At 33.9% G+C, this 20171-nt stretch overlaps 1 protein-coding gene across 1 annotated transcript; it reads right to left on the reverse strand.

Annotated features, from left to right (window-relative positions):
- Positions 1–28: 28 nt before the first annotated feature.
- LOC123528040 (alpha-(1,3)-fucosyltransferase fut-5-like) lies at positions 29–8850 on the reverse strand. The gene is made up of 2 exons (XM_045307782.2): positions 7673–8850; positions 29–790 (listed from the first exon to the last, which is right to left on the reverse strand). Exons 1-2 carry the CDS (start codon positions 8834–8836, stop codon positions 716–718), a joined length of 1239 nt encoding a protein of 412 aa, XP_045163717.2. The 5' UTR covers positions 8837–8850; the 3' UTR covers positions 29–715.
- Positions 8851–20171: the final 11321 nt, after the last annotated feature.

The raw sequence follows: 20171 nt of genomic DNA on the forward strand, positions 1-20171 counted from the left end.
AATCTTTATTATGCATTAAATCTTATAAGATCTATGAGCATAGCATGATAAATACATGTATCCAGTTTATCTAAAAATCAAAAATCGTGGCAAGATTGCAAGACATTTCCTATTTAATATCCTGTAAATTCAGACTCCAAAATCAGTTAGTTTCATTTTATATCTCGGGCAGGATATACTAACATTTTATCGTAATGTCAGGAAAACAAAATCGCAATTCTCCAAAATCGGCGTTTTTCACGCTTGAGTAGTTTCGAACATGTCACTAGCGATTTCAGCATTGTTTGAACGCTGATTGCACTGGACATTAAGGTCAAGCTTATACGGCATACGTTTGCATGTAACAATAGAAAGAATTGCACAAGGAATATGAATTATTGTTACATCTATCATCATGAAATGGACGCGTCTTTGCGCAGGAATCACGTTATCATTATGGATTAGAATAAGTAACGGCAATCAAAACCAAATATTAGTATTGACTTATTCAGTCAATGAAGGAGACACTGAGAGCCCCTTTTGGCATAATTTCAGTTACGGGCGGTCAAATGGCTTCCTCAAGCATGCTGGATGGCTTCTCCATATGCCGACATGAACAAGACGTAAATGGCAAGTGCATTAAAGTCAACGATCTGAATCACTCCGCTTTAGTAAATAGGTGACCACACTATATGCTCTACATCAACTGCACGTGTATCATCTATATACCGGCTAGCTACAAGAACGATATATCTATCCCAAGTTTCTGAAACAACCACCAGTTTCCTTGTTTTTTTATATTGTTCACAACCTGAAAAGGATAATATTAAATAGTGCGAAACATATACAACCTAAATAAGATTAAATGGCATTTGTTTTACCAATATGATTTCCCGAATTATTACTGAAGCATGTTTTGCTTGAAGAAAATTACTTTATTTATGGATCTTTGCTAGGAACATGCAGGTGTTTAATGCTAATAATTTACACAAGAGGAATTGTCATTCGCTCAGGATAACAATTCGTTTAAGTGTAAGATATCTGTAACTGAGTTAACAAGAGATACACATTAAAATGGTTTAACCGTATATATTACTAGTTTTACCAGCGCAACGTAATGCTCCTGTAAAAACGAAATGTACATCTTAGTCTTAATGGAAGTATATTTTTTACCAGTAATGAGGAAACTCGAATGAAAAGTATTATTTTATATCACAATGTAGATCCACTGAAACCGCTCCGATTTAGTCGTACATTAATTTTATAAGATAATTTATGAGACCCACTCACTGGCGCCAGATCAGAAAGAAAATGCCTCTACCCTAGGTATTCTATAAGAACCATGGTCATGAACGGGAAAAATACTAACCCGTTTCAATCGTGTTTCTCAACTTAAACGCGCAGTTCGGTGAATGGGTGCCTAGTATATTGAACAAGCGATAATTTATCTTCCATCGTGCACCAGTTACCTTATCTCAATATTCCATATTGCAGAGATTATCAACATATTTTATGCTTTCGTCAACGTTACAGAAAAAACTTGCTTGACCTTCCCTAATGAACACCCGGTCTAGAGGTCACGGCAGTGTGCACATGTTTGGCGAAATGTAAACAAACAAAAACAGTATTAAAAAAAAAACAATTTTACACTAAAACTGGAAATGATGAATGAAATTCATCTTGTATATGATCTTTAATTTGAAATCGTACATTGGTCTGCATCTGTTCTTTTTATTTTACTCATTTTGAACATTTGTGCTGCATTTTCACATTTTAGCGAACACGTGTAGTAACATGACGATTGACATACATTTTCACAACAGCCAATCAGAATGGTTTTGTAATCTAGAATGGAACTTCACCAGGGAAGGTCAAGCAAGTTTATTGTATAACGTTGAAATAAATATAAACTACGCGTTGTTTTTCTAAGATAAGAAGTATTGAAGAAATGTTACCGGGACACAATGGAAGATAATTCACCACATGTTTGATATCCATAGTACACATTTACCGAACTGCTTGTTTTAAGTATGAAATGCGCGACTGAAACGGGTTAGTAAATTTTCCCCTTCATGACCATGGTTCTTTTAGAAAACCTGGGGGGTTGGAATTACATGTACAGAGGCATTTTCTTTCTGTTCTGGTGCCAGTGGACCCACTGAAACATTCTTTACTGGCGATGACAATTTATGACAATTTACTTTCAACTTTTAATATTTCAGGGCGATTATTTGTTCTTCAACATAGTATTGCATTTTGATTGACGCACAGTTACAAAAAAAACTTAATGCTTATTTTGTTTAATTTTTGCTACTTTTTATTTACATGTATTATCTTCATTAAACCCGCTAGTTTTTGTTTGTTCAAATTTACTGTAGTCTACACTGTCAGACCTTTAAAGCTATACACATATATATACACGATCTTCAAAACTGTGTGCAGGGTAAGATGGACTCAGATAAAAATGCCAATTTTGAGGTAAATGTGCCAATACACAACAAGCATATAACAGGTGTTAGTTGGGTGATACCTTTGAAAATACCTGGACAGATAGAAACAGTAGGAAAAGAAAGAAGAAAAATAAGGGCGAAGGCAGTGAAGAGTTCTTAAAACTGTCCAGATGAAAAAAAAAACTTGCAATACTTTATGAAACCATTAATCAAATTTAACAAAACTTGAGTCACTGTAGAAGAAACAAGAATCATACTTTGGAGATTATACGCCAGTATTTGGCAAATTCAGCCCATATTTATACGCGCCTTACAAAAATGAAAAGTGTCTTAAATTGCTACATAAACTAGTTTACCTAATCTTAAAGTTAAAGTATGTTAAGATTAAATATAATTACTAGTTTTTTTTGTAAATAAATACGATGCCATGGCAAAATAAAATTAACTAGAGATACTAATATGAAACATCATATTTCTACCTATATATTCGTTTTGAAATAGTTAAAATCATTTTTAAGAAAAATAAGCAAAAGTTGCAATGGCAAAATGACGAATTTTCTTGCCATGGCAAGATGGCAATAGACCGCTTTGCCATGGCCAAATCAGTTTTAAACGCGTTTAAACCCCCAGTTTCCTTTATATAGGTTACGTGCCGTTCCAAGGCCGTGCCCCTATTTTCAACTGGTTTTCTGTCTGTCTTGTATTGTCTGTTGCGTATGTTTTCTTGTTTGTTGTATGCGTTTTTTCCTCCTCCGTACATCCCTATTGCCCCCCTCCTTTCCCCTTGCATTTGCGCTATTTTTTGCATTCCTCCCCCTTTACTTTGAGTTAGTTTTCGTGGCTCCCCTTTATTCAGGCTGACGGAATCCTAAAAGAGGTACACACTTGTTTTTTCCTGCTTATATGGGTGCGTTTGTGTGATTGTGAGTCTAAGACGGTGCCCTACTGTCTTCTATGTTATTTAGTTGGGTATGATTGTGTGTTTGATAGTGGTACACGAGTGTCTGCGCTTCACGTTGTAGTGTGACTGTTATTAAGGAACGTAACATTCCTTTTGTATTTTCTTCCTTGTTCTTCTTTCCTATTCCAATTCCTCCACCCCACCCCCCCCCCCTCCACCCCACGATTTACAACTTCCTCACCCTCTATCTATATTTCACATAAAGTAATATGTACAATTGTTAGATGTTTGAAGCAACGCTGAAATATTTTTTCCATTACAGCTTCTTTTTGTTGTTGGTCTACATTGCTAATGCGTGGCTCTGAGGCTGTGTTTAGGTGCTCTGTGCTCAGAAATCTACCCTTACCTATTATCTTTTGCCATGGCAAATTCAATTTTCTCGTACTGATTTACAAAAAACTAGTATTATATTTAATAATATTTAATATTTAATTTTCAGTTTTGTAAAGCGCATATAAATATGGACTGAATTTACCAAATACCGGCGTGGCAAAAAGAAACCGGCGGCTATTATAAACAGAAACATGCACTGATATGCAAAATAAAGAATAATAAAAAAGCGTTGACATCGACGATGTCACGTGATATTTTATGGCTTGACAGATAAAATAAATTTTTATGACAAACAGGTAGTGAAGTAAAGTTTTATAAGTGATAAATTCAGATTGTATTCCACAAATGGTTACGGTATTTTTTTTGACGAGTTCCTCGATTTTAGAATTACAGAGTAGCCCGAACTTTAAAGAAAATGCAAAACGCTCAATAATTGTACGATTTATAAATTATATAGACACAGTAAATATTTGTTTGTTCTGTCTTTTTGTGGTTAAACGTCACATCGAAACAATTACAGGACTCACACTTCGACTTTACAGCTATTCGTGGTGGAGGATGAGCCCTTATGCATCTCCGGGCATTATTCCATCACTGGCGGAAACTTGGGAAGAACCCCTGACCTTCCGTAAGCCAGAAATTATACCTAGTCAAGTGTATAAGCTAAAAGATACCAACGACAGAAATTGCAGAGGCAATACAAATCGGATAAGAGAAGCAGGAGTGTCGGAAAAGCCTTTCAAGATTGAACAGAGATTTGAACGCGTAATATTGTCATAATTGCATGCTTGATATATTATCTGAAAGTTGATAAATACCACTGTCGTGAACATCCCGATAGAACCAGCACTGTTAAATTCATTTCAAGTATTAATTGACAGGTTTGTCTCTAATGGTTATAACACATTAAATAATTGTTGTTCTTTATTCTATATAAAATTGACCTATTTCCAATGACCGCAGCACACATCAGGACCCATTTTAAATGTCTGTAACCTACATTTTTTTTGGAAAAATATTGTCACTGCTAACTAAAAATAAAAAGAAAAGTGGGGGTCATGTTTGGTGCAAGAAAAATAATTTCAGTCAAACACACAAACTGTAAAATCAGCTAAAAAATGAGACCCCAAATTATACTTGTGGTGTATGATCTAAGTTTCCATGAAAAATTTTGTCATGATGTTATTTCATTATGAAAGTGCTACCTACATGTCAAGCATAGATGTGATTTTAGCGGAAAATTGCAAAGAAAATAAGGAAAATAGCTCTACAGAGCAAAAAAAAAAAAAACAAACTGAGGACTATTTGTATCCACCATTATGCGACTACCAATTTTTTTTCGCGCCAGTTTTCTATTTAGTGTCTTTATGCCTAATCTGTCAAATGCCATGCGCAAATGACACTAGTCATGACAACTGACATTCAGGTTTCTATGAAATATTGAAAACTGACGTATAATGTTATAGAGACTGTACCTAAAAAATTTCAAATTCGGTTTTTCTTTTTATTAATGAGGAAGTTAGCTAAGTGCACTAATTTTCTAAGTATGTATATTCTTATCAAAACAAAAATATCTGACACTTCAGAAATGTGCGTATAAGAGTACCTAAAGCAAAATGTGCAACTCTGTATTTCATTGATATTGCGAGTTCACTAATAGATGCTTATACATGCACAAAATATCACATTAAATCGACATAAATTAGACAAGTTAACAAAGCTGTGAAATTCTCTGTTCTGGTATCGTTGTAAAATATGTAATTTTAATATGCGGTAATGATTATGACAAGTGTCCTTATTTCTTTACTATTGTAAATGCTAATTTTGTTAGTAACCATGGTAACTATCACTACTAAATGTCCAGCCTACAATAGTTGCCTGATAAATATTGCAAAAAACAGACAAACCGGGAATTATCTATTATAGTTTTATCAAAAGTTTTCATAAATTGTAAGCCAAGTGTACTTCAAACACCTTGACAGAGTCTACATTGAAATTTATTTTGTCTTTTGGTAAAATTTCGAACACAAGACAAGCTAAGATTTTAAATCTAATAAAAGTATGAGTAAAAGAAAATCACATACATGCTCTTTACTTGGATCTTACAAAAACAACATACCAACATTAACCTGAAAGAAGTTATTAAAGATATTATAATGTATAAAAACCTGTACACCATTTTACCTTCAGTATATTTCAACATACAAGAATGCATTTTTTAACTGAAGAATGCACTCAAAGCAGCTAGCTGAAACTTGTTTAAAGGATTGTCTGCATAATGAGAGCCCCAACCCATCCCACATCTCCAAGCCACCTACCCCCGCCAAGAAAATATCTTATTTTTAAACTATGTAAATAGAGAACAAGTGCCTGGTGCTTAAGAGTTTGAATATGTTGTGATATTTATTAAACTTCCTGGCAGGAGAATCAAGACAACTGATAAAATAGCGTGTAAGTCTAAACATGATAAAACTGTGCATGTTCTGTACAGATGGCAAGCATTTTAATTTTGTATGACTGATCAGTAGCTGTGAAAAGAGTCTATTTATTTTGTTTCTTTCACCTTTGATCACTGCTGTTGGCTTCAATTTATTGATTAATTCAGAAGAGTCTTACCCCCTAAATAATATTTTTCCTACTTGGACAAAATCAAACTGTCTAACTAAACATGTTTTCCGAAATACGTTTCTTTTACGTGTTTATTCCGCCAAAAATAAACCATACTTATATTGAAGCGGCATGACTCCAGATCGTTCGACAAAAACAACATATATATTTTTAGATATCTTGAAATAAATGCTATATTTCTTAAGAAGGCTTTAAAACTTAATTACTGACAAACTTTATGTTACGGAAACACATGAGAATTTGCTGTTTTTACTACTTTTTACCATGAAAATCGAAAAGCGTTTGTCACGCCTTTACTCCAGGTAAACTGTCTCGATTATAAATATCTATATTTTGAAGTCATTATTCACTACTTCAGCTATAGCGCTATTGGTTACAACGACGGGAAAATGTCTTTATTGCCGCGGCGGTCCGGGGTTCGATTCCCGATGCGGTCATCTTTTTTTCTTGACTTGGAATTTTTAAAATATTTTAGAAACAAAAATTCATATTCTAATATTCATAATATGACCAAAACTTCAATTTGAAAGAAAAACTATTTTTAGCCAAATCTGGAGGCATGCTGCTTTAAAGCGGCCATCGTGGATTTTATCAATACCGTTACATTTGCATATTATAATTTCAGGCAGGTTTATACAGGGTTATTATTCTTGATAAGATAAAAAAGTCAAACACAGCTGACTCAGCTTGTTTTTCTGTATTTTGCATGCTAAGTACAGGACACCCAAATAAGAAAAGCTCGCGCGGGAAGGGTCGCGCAAGATCATGTAGCGTACATCACTTGAAGTCTATTCTGTTATTAATTTCCCAGCACTAGCAGTGCTTGGTCTCCAAATATTACGACACACTACGACATATTACATTGTAATGCAATAGTAATCAGTTGTATATAGAGTTGTTCCATGTTTAGCTCTATTCAATCCAGAGTAAAATGTTCAAGTGTGAGGAAGATATATCTTTTACACCCTTATTGTTTTATATAACTTATTTATCAAATATATTCTATCTGCATGTACGATTTGCACAAATGTATTATGAACATACGTTGCACAAAGGTCGCGAAGCGCATTGTCGCGCAGCTCGTAGTTGTGTAAACATTTTGCTGTACACCGTTTAAAGATCGCACAGCGCAGTCAATCTAACATGTTTGCACACCACAGTATTGTACAAAAGTAAGGCAAAACAGCTGAGAATGCTTTTCATTTCATTACAAAGGATGGTGTGTTCTGATTTGCTATTCTGAGAGTTGCTGATGTTAGTTTTGTATGACCAACATAGGAGAATTTACGTATTATGGAAAAAGTAACGTAACAATACTTACGGTTACTTTTGGACATATATCGTCCTTGATCCAGTTGGCGAAGTCAGAGTAAACCTGCCTCTGATAGCTGTTGCGACTGAGTAACTGACACAGTTGAAAGGTTATGCACGTCCCTTTGTCTTTGTATTTAGTCTTCCACTGAAAATAACTATTATATAAAGTTGCATTTGAACTCACTTTTTTCACATATTTTGTCAAAGATTTTATGTCTTTGTAGTCGTAAACATTTATATACGACTTAGGTATGACGATATTTTCACTTATATTCTTCCAGTTAACTACAGGAATCTGTTCCCGCTTTAAAGCATTCCAGTATTTTTCTGTAACATAATCTTTACACAAAGAGTTTTCAAAAGCCAGGTAGAATTTATATTGTTTTAGAATCCCATCACAACTTTTGTTCTCGGATTTCCTGACACTTTCACAAGGTCTATCATAGCATCCACCGTACATATCTACAGTTACATATTTTTGCATTTTATGAACTAGTTTATACCTTTCAGCTTGATCTTTACAATTAGATATCATCCCAGCTACTTCTCTTGTTTTCTCTTGATGAAAATTTGTGTTTCCGAATAGTTCCCTGGCATCATTGCTTTCTGAACGATTCAGTGTGTACTTGTGGCCATACAGCCACATTAGAGTAGCATCTTGTCTATACCATGCAGTCCAGTTGAACACTCCATTTAAGATCGCCGGATCCCAGAACATATTGCTTGGTGGTTCCATGTTAAAAAGAATCCAGACTTGATCAGGCCGACGATAAGTCGGAAATGATATTGTTGTTTTTGTTCCAATTTCCCAATTAACTGATCTTGGAAAAAGATCATAATTTTGAAATATAACGGCATCTGCTGTAGTAATTTCACTCTTATTTACTGTAAAAGTACACTTGCATGTATCTTTACAGTTTGACTGGCATTTTTCAAAATATTCTATAATAGTGTCCGACAAGAAAGGTGTCCAAATTAGAATTTTCTTTGAAACGTTTTTGTTAACATTTCTTTCCAAGAAATAAGTAACAGACGGCTTATTTTCATCACTGGAAAACATAAATATCCGTAATATATATAAAAAACAAAATGAGAACAGACACACAGAGATGCATTTGAAACCACTTTTATGTCTTCTGTAAGACCACATTGCAAAAACGTTTCCTATCATTTCTATGTCGTACCATTTAGAATGCATTTTATCAAACTATTACCTCTCACATTGAATATGTTACTGTGTTTTTTCTCAAGATCAATAACATTATGCAGTAGCGTAGCCGCCGTATCTTTTAAGTTGTTACAATAAGTTCCTATATGTAGATAAAGACAATAATTATCATGTAATAAAAGTTTAGAGAATTAAAGATAAAGTCAAAGTTGTTAATTTTAAAGCAGTCTTTGTGGACATGTGTCTCATCACCACAGGTAAATTTACACTATTTATAGTTAACCGGAAGGAGAAAGTAGTGACCTATTTCAGTATTACGGTAGTAGTCCTTACATGGAGGAGGTAGTTTTTAGCACAGGTTTGACACCACATCAGTGTTTCGAAGCTGTTTCTTGTGAATTTGTCATTGAGCGTATATTGTAAAATGATATGAAAAAACTTTCATACATATGCAAATATGTGCTCTGCATAAATGTATAACTATCAGTCAGTAAGTTCAAAGAAATACACATAAATCTAGTTGTATTACGACTTTAGCTTTTGATTCAGTTCAAAACTATAGGATATCTTTGAATCTTCATAATGGCTTGACCATTCAATATTTCTATCAGAAATGTAAACTACGATTATTGTAAGAGTACTTGATTTGAAAACTTGATCTCTAATGTTGAATTCGACTCTATTGGATTTTTTCAGGCCTGGATCCGCTGAGTTTCCGGTTACATATTGTCCCTGGTTCGCTGATTTTGCTTTTTTCCCGCGTTACAACCGGCACAAATATTTACCCTTGGTGGAAAATCGCGATGATTTTTTTTTTAAATTGAACCACTACTTTAGATGGTGATACATGTGAATAGCGGTGCTTTTGTAAGACCCGATCTGCTTTAGATAAAATGTCCACAGAGATTCGCGATGAAAAATCTCAGTCGGTCGCGGGGCAATGTCTTTGGTATATAATAAATTGATCTGTGTAAAGAATCTATTATACAGGTATTTTCCAGCTATATTGGGACATTTATCAGCCAGATCTGCACCTGAATCAAAGTGTTTTTGCAGGTATTCGAAATGGCTCTTTTCAGATAACAAACTTTTGAGAAACATTGGTAATCTATTTTCTCCTAAAATTTTATCATGTGCCTCATGATAACAAGAACAAACATAAATAATATGCTATAAAACCTAATTTCAGTCCGAAGAATGAAAATACTTTTGTCTAGGAATTTGTCAAGGTCTGTTTGATAATGTAAGCCGACATACTGACAACGCGTATTATATAAGTAAAAATAAATAAAACATGCTGTAATGAACATGCAAAGTATGTATGAAAATGTGCAGCACTATTTATATTGTTCATTAGACTTATTCTAAAACTGTTGAAATAGAATGTAACAGGCATCATTATTTATGTGCTTCTTAAATGTGAGTGGCATCATTTTTTGTCTTTAGAGTAATATTGGTATTAAGGAGGTAGGTTACCTTGTTACCAGGGTAAATTCAAATTAGTTGAACCGCAGCGATTTCTTGTATTTCGAGTAATTTAATGTTTTGACTACTACAATCCCAGTTCTGTTTATCTCTGCCCCTTCAAGTATAATTTTTATTCAGGTTTAAATTACATGACCCTCCAAAGGTATTTTATATTGAAATAAGAAGGAAAATACGGATATTTAACACTTTTCACTGTATTTTAGTTTCATTGTTATCCGTAGAAGTCTGTATAAATTGATAATTTTACTAGTATGCGCGTTAGCTTTCTAATATAAACTTAAAATGTATATGTCGCGGGGCTCGTGTTTCCGTGGTAACGAATTTTCTCTCATCTTTAAACAACTATGTATGAAAACGGGGTTTTCGACGGCTTCTGTGCCATTCTGTAAATGATCAACATGGAATATTTTTGGGTAATATAATTAGCAAAATATTAAGCACTTTACATGGTACCCTATTTTTCTTAAAGTTTAAAGTAACCATGGCAACAGATATGTTTAACATAGCTTATATCTTGCCTTTTATCGTAATTTCTTATAAAAAATATTAAATAAAATTATCTTAAAAAGACTAGTTAATGTAGCTTTAAAACATCTAACGTAAGTAATATTTTCATGTTATTTGCATTTATTTAACAAATTTTACAGCTTAAAATACTTACAGCAGTACCCCTCATCTGATATTTTTTATGGAAAAATCGTTCTGCATGCTGTTATTATTCTCATGAATATTATTGAAATGCAAATAAAAAGCCGAAGTTGTGTTCCTTAAATAGATCGGTGTCAACGCTTTTGAATTTTACATTTAGATATAGAGGTCACGGACTCCGTTTCCATGGTAACATGAATTTAAATCAAGGAACCACAATTTTCTACTGAAATTTGAACAATTTAGAGCTTAGTTTTAGTATATTTATAACAAATTATCAACGGAAACTGGAAAACAGGTATTACAAATCAAACTGCCCAATGTTTATTTGAAAATGGCCGTAATAAGTAACCTTTCACCCAGCTATATTCCCAATAACATCAGTAACCATTGTCCATTTTCTTACATTCCGCAAAACATTTCAATATAACTCCATAAAAGAAGCAAAATATTGATAATTATTCAGAACGAAAGACTCATAAATATATTTCAGCAAATAATGGCTGTTTAAAAATAGTTCAAAAAAGAAAATGCTCAGAATTACGTATTTTTAAAATAAAAGCTATTAATTTTGCGCGGTAACTGACACGTAACGTCATGACGTCAATGACGTCATTTTAAGGCAACAATGTTTTGAAGCGTTTCTGAGGCAAATTATTCATTATTTCTGCATTATTAAACCATTAAGCATCAGATTGGAGGCAGGTTCATGATTTTATTTCAGAGGAATGGATATACAAACACATTTAGCTTGTCGTGAACGTCGTCGTAAATCATCACGTTAGTTTCCGGTTAGACATGCGCACATACAAATATTAAGGTAACCTACCTCCTTATGTTTCCGTCAAAAACCGAAACAAAAAAGAAATAGAAAACCACAGGTCGCCCAACACCACATAAATGAAAATGTTGCCATCTTTATATCCTCAGAGTGTAAATGTAGTTATATCAAGCACGCTAAAACCGAATTTGAAAATCTTTATTCATAAATGATAATGTACCTAGCTTTCTGAACGAAGATATAGAGTATTTAACATTATATTCAGCGTTGGACGCGACTTAGAACAAGGTAATGTCTAAACAAAGGTATGTACGTATGGTTGAAATGTTTTGTGATAAGCAGGGTCTAGTCGGTTCGCGATTCCAAAGGTCTTGTTGCAAAACGGTTGAACATGCAATGTATCACATTCAAATCGGGTTAAATTCAATGCAAGTGATATCTGCCATGTCCTTGACAAGGATAAATATATTTACGACTGAAGAGAGCAAAAGCGAAAGCAAACTTTCATGATCCAAGGTCGCGTAAAGTATGTACATACCCTTGAAAATGCGCTCTTAAATACTACAATGTTAAAATGAAAGTGTACACTGGTAAGGTAATGGCAATTTCAAAACGCCTATCATAATCTAACGTAATAAAAAAAATGTTTTATCTGTTTAAAACACACCATAGATAATTTGTGGGAAAAGGGTAATACCAAATTTTATGTTTATATGAGTTACGTTTAATTTGTTTAGGCTGTAAACAAGTGGTTGCAACACTTGTACTGGCGGTTGATTTGGTCTTTTGGCATAGATATATCGTTATGATCATATATATACTGTATTTTTATAATTAAATATTGTTGGAAAGGCATGTGAAGTCATTTTATTTATTTTATTTATAGACTTCCATCTTACGCCGAGTCTTTTCATTGTCAAGTATATATATATATATATATAGTTTTACAAGGACATTTTAATCGTACATAATTTTAACCTACCGGTGACAGGTAACAGATACGCAGTAGTGTGCCATCATCACCTGTTGTCTAGTGTGTACTGTATCATTACTTGGAAGATTTCTTTAAATCATATCTTTGAAGTATTCTTAACATTACTTGCATTTTTTTGTTGTAAAAAAGGGTAGAAGAAGCAGAAAGAGGTTAAAATAGGCTAAAGGTAAAGAACAGGAATAAAACTAACGAAGGATGTGACTTGGACCATCATTGATAGAAGATGTGTAATTAATCAATTACTGTCCAAAACGTTTTGTATGGTTTATGTAATTTTGTTATCTAATAAATAGTTTTTCATTTTCATCTAGTAAAACCTCATTATTTCCGAAAATTTGTTTACGAATACCAAACTCTTTAAAACGTTGATCATTGAAATTTGAATAACCTCTTGTTCTTTCATGCTAAACGTATTTCAACAAGTAATTGATTTTTCTTTAATGCATAAGGATGATAAAATCTGAATAATACAAATTGTTTGTTTGTGCCATTTTTTCATCTTGGCTTAAAGTTAACTTGATAATGTTAGGTGATATATTCTAACATGATCCGCAGCAGCCATATAGCGAAAGCGCATATACATGAATCTACGATAAAATATAGCTGTTCCATTCCACCCTACGATTGTAACATGACTGTGAGATTCTACTCTGCTTCCGTTGTATGCCGACTAAATACTCGACTTTTTCAGTGCTTAGTAGTAGTAATAAAAAGTACATCAACTTTTCTGAAACAAACAATTTCTAGCTGATGAAATTATTTGTTTATATTTTTACCGTAAGAAAATGTTTCAGCCAGTCTACACAGTACCGGTAAGTTTCAACTGCAACATCAGTGGACCTGTATCTAGTCGTGTACGTAGTTTACAATTTCTGCGTTGTAAGCACCACAAATGTCAACTAGATTCTACTTTGACAGCAAATAAATTATAATTCATGCTCTAGTCTTCTAAGACTCAAGTATGTACGTGTTTATATGCCGCAATGTTCTGGTGTGTATGTTGCAGTGTCATCATAGCTAGGTGACGTGTACTATTTTTAGAAACTGCAAAGATAAGCTTCAAATAAAGTAATTATTTCTGATCTTTTCCGACCTAACATGTTATTGAAAATAGCATTTTCACAGCAGTAACTACTCATTAAACTATCTAAAATTAAATTTACTGAATATCGAAAGATTCCGTTATGCAACGCTTTTCAATCGTGGGGAGGTTTCTATAATAGCATATGACCAGCCGAATGACGTATCAAGCGAAAATGTAGTGCTGTAAAATGCGAAGAATTTACAAGTTCCCCAGAGTTGGTCAAACGAAGAAATAAATTTGAAAAGAAAAAAAATTAAGTTTAACGCTTCCTGCGCAGACTGAGGGTATTGTGTTTCTTCCAGCAAGCACGGACTGAGCCACCCTTCGAGTTGTTGAACTTGTGACCCTTTCCGAGACCACGAGACGACTTTCCGGCGGATGTCAGACCACGTACTTCCACGCATAATAAGTATGTTCCAATAATTTTATGCGTAAATAAAATATGGGCAGTGTCAGGATACGAGTTATATGGCCCAGGGAAGTGCCTACGTCTTAAGTATCTTGAGCAATGAAATGGATCGAATCGCTAAGGTGACTATGTCTTAGACTAGCTAACAAGCGATGTAGAATGTTCTTTGTTAAAACGTATAGTTGGTGAGATCTCGTTTATAAATTTTCCTTCTATTTACCTTGCCTAAATGATTCGTATACCAATGATTCGTAAATGATTTCAATTATGAGCTAGATAATTTCAGGGATCAGGCAAACTATTCTTGACTGGTCTTTGTGTCCAAGTTCCCGTCAGACAATGTATTTGAACAACAACGTACGTGTCCTATCGCATAGATGCTCAGCCTGTTCTCTTAATTAAAGATGCAACTCAGTTAGATTGCCCTGACTCCTGGATACTCAGCGCCTATATGCTATCACTTATAGCATTTAACTATCATATAGGTATAACCCTGATGCTTTGGCTGTACTTCGCCAATAACGCTGAACCTCGTCTATAAGCTGGAACTCTCCTATTTTCTGCAACTCTTCCTTAGTCTATGAACTTCAAACGTTTTCTTTTTAATAATTTATCCGCCCTGACAGTAGTTGCAATAACTTCCTTATCAAGGTACTGGGATAAATAATTACTTGAATCCCCGATGTGTCTTCTTCTATCGCTGGATACAGAATGATCTCTCTGTCACCCATCTGCCTATTTATACTTTAGCAGACGTGAGCTTTGATTGGTGCTATTTATAGAACTTGTTTCTGCTTGATCTAAATCTGTACATACTATTTCAGAACGGTTACTTGCTCTAACAAATATCTGATTCCCTTGAACTATTGTATATGACATAATGTGTGATGCTGGGATTATGAACCCAAATCAGCCACAAATGACCCAAATCCTATTATTAACAGCAATTCCACAATAATTATAGCAATGAAACCATGAAAAGAAAAGGGAGTCAAGCACTATCTGTGCTTATGTGTAACGTTATCAATATATCAAACATACAAATCATTCTGACAGGCAGTCGTTCGGATGCGAATATTAAATCACTCGTGCTACGCACTCGTGATTTAATTATTACGCATCCGAACTCCTGCCCATATTTTATTAACTGATAAAATCTAAGTATACAAATTGACATTTTAAATGTTTATATTTACACTTACTAAGAAAAAAGAATATATAATAATATTATATAATTCATAACACTCGTTTAATTTGAACCATATCCTAATTTACAATACATACGCCGCTATTACCTCCTGTTATTCGTTTTTCGGCTATTCTTATTGAGTTGAATATGAAATTCCGGGGGTTACATTAAATAAGAGATTATAACATACTTTTAATATTCTTAACTTTATGTTTAAAACAGATAAAGCAACTATCCAAATAGATATTACGTACAATTCCGTGTTCAGAATATCCCTACTTTCAATATTACACATGAACTTATCCAGTTAGAGCAATACAGGGAGGTAACCATAAACAATGGATTCAATAATAGTTTCTACTGTATTAGTCAGTATTCAAACCTTTTGCATTCCAATGAATGGCTATATTGGCTACTTTGAAAATTGAAATAATTTAAAAAGTGTCCAGTCAAAATGGTTTAATATCATATATCGTGATACTGACATTATCCTTGTGACATTTAAGCGGACCTACCCTGATATAAAATGCAGTGATACTGTACACGCATGAAAGATAAATCGTGGAAAACTTTATATTAGGAACACTTGTCCGATTCCTTCCCTTTCAACATTTTGTTACTGAATTTTATATTAATTCAGTTATGTTTAGTTGTGTACATTTTAAGAGTGCTTGCAAGATACAAAGGGCAGAATGAAGCTTATTGTATCACACCGTTTGCGATACTGAGCTACCACTTTATTTTAGTAAACACACAACCATCATTACATTCTGTTGTAAGTTTAGTTCGCAATATATTAGAAAATAGGTGCAAAGACTGAGATCCCGCCATTTATCTCTGCAATGGCAATGTTATACTAGACATTAGGTAAAAACGTTAAGAACGTAGAAAGGGTAGAGAAAGTTGCAAATAGAAATAACTCTTGTATTTACATTCATCTCTCAGTCACAGCATATGTTTTGTAGTTGAATATCTCCTGAAATTCAGTATGGGGCTAATTCACTGTTGGTCACAAAAATTCTTTACATTTATTTCAGCTCTAAGCACCAACAACTTAATGAATATCCATCATTTTCTTATTGTATACGTCAGATGGTCTCTAATCTCCACCGAAATGCCTTTTACTTTATACTATACATGAATAATCTATTTCATTTTATTCCATGGTCATCTGCTCAATTTGTGAACAAGCCAAATATTAACATCAGCATAATGATACGACTTTGGTCCGTGTTACATGGCTTATTTACAGTAACTTATGACCTGTTTTGTCTATCATGGTTATACCTTATTGAATAACAGCGTGTATCTCTACCAATTATATAAATATATTTATTTTGTATCTGTATCTACGTGTTTTCCTTTGCCGCCACCGGTAACTCATATTGGCGATTCTCCAAAAGAATGTTTAACTTTAGTGTGAGGCTAGTGCAAGATACAGAAGACGTACCGATTTCAGAAGTGTCCTTGATTTAAGCGTGCCGGGTATAAAGCACCCATACACAGGACCTTCGTGCTACTGTTAGAAGGAGGAGCCTTTATTTGAACTTAGACTCCTGATTTCGTAGTCCTTCATGTAACCACTGTACCACTGCGTCCAAATAGTAGATGAAATCGTTGTGTTTTTTCAGGAAAATACTACGTCTGTTGCTCGTTACTCATGCAAAACCACCCTTTTAAAATCACTAATGTATATGGTTTATTAATACTAATTATAGCTTATTCCTTCGAAATTTGGTTAACGCAAAGGAACAGAACAGGCAGTTCGCTGAACAAAAATGAAGAATACTACACTTGTGGCCGCACAAAATAAATGTTCCAAACCTAAAACAAATTAGTGAATTAGAAGCATGGATTTGTTTATGTCAACATCTGTTGCTTCTTGCTTTGTCTTTCGGGTTACTGAAAAACTGTACTTACATAAAACAACATCTTTACATTCTCTATCCTCGTACCGTCTACAAACACCAAAACCTAAGTATACAAGAACTGAACGGCGCGAAATTAATATGTTTTACTGACAATCATGTGGAAAAGCGGCGCGAAACCAATGTATGACCGGTGATACAGTTATTAAAAAGGGTTGACAGGTACTATGTAATCATTTATAAACACCCATTATGTTGCATCTGGTTAATGAATTGCAAACTGTTTATCTTGTGCGGTTGACGCGCTCTAAGTTATATAACTTTAACAACTAAGATGTAATATAGCTTAATTAAACTCCTGTATTGACTCACAATACAGATACATACTATACACAAAGTGTTAATTCCTGGGAAACGTCATAATCTCGCATCCTAACGTGGTAAACAATTAATCATGCAAAAATGTCAGTACTTTACATTGCATCTCTATGTATCTCATAACACTCTGAACATCGAGTTTACTTTTTTTCTATTTATCGTTCGAAGGTTTTGACAGAATATGAAATAAACCAAGAGCTCTCGGAGGACACCAACGCTTGACTATTCAAAAAGCCTTGTCAAATGAATAAAATAAATATGAAAAAGGGCATAATGTTGTGAAAATGCATAACAGCATAACAGCGTTATGGACCCTCCTGCATGTCCACAGTGAACAAGGTGTGGAATTTCAATCAATTCCCCTTAGTTGGTACTGCGATACCAGCTTACATACAAAAGCTGAAGCCGAAAGCAAAATTTTGTGTAACAGCAAAACAGAGTCAGGGAACCTAGGCAGTTTTAGTCAGTTTATTACAGTGAATTAATCTGTGAAGCTAGAATCCGACCCCATGGACGGTTATCAGGTTACATACAAAAACATACACAGTATGCGGTGATGGCCCTAACGGGACACCATAATTTTCTCATATAGAAGCTGGATGTACAGACTGAAAATTTAGACGCAAGATATTCCACATTCTAAATTAAGAAAATGTCACAAACAATCTTATGTTTGCAGAATTTGGTACAATAGAAATATTTCTAGAACGCAGATCTTTAGAAATCATGATGAGTTATTTGTTATACAGTCCAAAAAGTGACGAAGGATCAAAGAATCAGTGTTCTATGCCTCCATTACAGCTCAATGTCGCAATATAATGGCATTGTACTAAAAAGTCAACGTTGCTACAATGAAAAATCCTGCAGTTTATCTTTGCACCTCTTTGACACCAGTTAAAAGTTACAATGAAATATTTGTATAGTTAAGAATAAAACATTTTATTACAGACGTACCTACGGTAATGTAAAATGATGAACGGAAATTCAAATTTTTTTCGAGAAATAAGATTTAACAGCAACTGACGATTTCCCATAACCTTACAGAAATATATAGAATTTCGTTAACTGGGCTATCATCGAGCAGGATATACTAAAATTTTACAGTTATGTGACGAAAACAACATCGCAATTCTTCAACATCAGCGTTTTTCACAGCTTTAGTTTTTCGGAAATGTCACTAGCGATTTCAGCATCGTTTGAACGCTGGTTGCACTGGACATTAAGATCAAGCTTTTACGGCATAAGTTTGTATGTAACAAAAGCAAAAGGTGTCTAATACAATCAAACACTCAAATATCGTCTTGGATACTTGTTAGCATATAATTGTAGAGAGGTTGCATGCATTGTAATGTATTGTCGTTAGAAATAAAGGGACTTTGTACAAAAGAATCAGCTCGAGTGGCATTATTTGTAGTATGTACTATATAATAATGGCCCTGGAATCTCATTGTCAGCGTTCACTTCCATGAAACATTTGGTATCATATAAGTAAGAAAGGCGGATAATGGCGAGACGAGTATACCTTGGATGGATTTTACCATCTCCTTTGTTCCTATATCCGTCAGCATTGTTGGCCCCGTGAATAGTTTTGTGCATTTGCTCTGTATTTTGACACAAAAGTCAACAAGGTCTCAGCAATACCGTAGTTTTTGTCTTTTGTTACAATTAGGATTCATTCTATAACACATACGTGGTACATTTGGTCTGTAGTAGGTTTTGTAAAGAAGTTATTATAGCATTCGAATTAGTGGTCAACTTTGAGAAATTATACATAAATCAAAGTTATGTTATATTACCAATTTCCAAAATGTAAAATTTTACGAACATAGCATAATGTACCGTTTTTCAGAATACATAACTCATGTTTATATGTTAATATATAAAACAGTCTGAGAACGAATCATTTTATATGTCTATATACTTGAATGATTTGACTACGCATATACAATCACAATCAGACATAACTGAGATATATTTGCTGAACACTTTATAGTTCATATGTTATTAGTTTTTTATTTGCAATACACAAAAATACCTGCCAAAGAAATAAAATGTGCGTTTTATTTAACCTCTGGTGAATTGAATCTGCTGTTTGCTTATATGCGTTCTGTATTTCCAAAAGGATTTTCTTACAGATTATATCTTCTGTTAGTAGATCTAACACACTTTCTACAAGGTTTATATATGATAAAATATGTACAAGTTTTTCTTCCAAATAATGCATGTCGCACAGTTTACTGATAATCAGTGTCATCCATTATAAAATAAGATGATATTTTGTTTTGATGTAGGTACTAAAACATTCTCAACTTATGTTTGTATTTCATTTGATGACAAAGTAGGTCTTAAAAGCCTTAAAACTCCAGACACGATGGACTATGGACTGAGCTGAACGTGTACATTTGGTCCAGTCTCTGTATTTACAATACCAGACATTTGTAATCTTGCTCATTTCAACAAATATTTTATTGCTGATTTACGCATGAAATGCACAAAGGT

Source organism: Mercenaria mercenaria, unplaced genomic scaffold, assembly GCF_021730395.1.
Source record: "Mercenaria mercenaria strain notata unplaced genomic scaffold, MADL_Memer_1 contig_149, whole genome shotgun sequence".
NCBI classification, from domain to species: domain Eukaryota; kingdom Metazoa; phylum Mollusca; class Bivalvia; order Venerida; family Veneridae; genus Mercenaria; species Mercenaria mercenaria.

Bases quoted from the DNA above. Each gene is read 5' to 3' on its own strand.
- LOC123528040 (XM_045307782.2), bottom strand. From the start codon at position 8,836: ATGATAGGAAACGTTTTTGCAATGTGGTCTTACAGAAGACATAAAAGT. The intron at 791-7,672 runs GTAAGTATTGTT...TATCCTTTTCAG, and splicing joins ATATATGTCCAAAAGTAACC to GTTGTGAACAATATAAAAAA.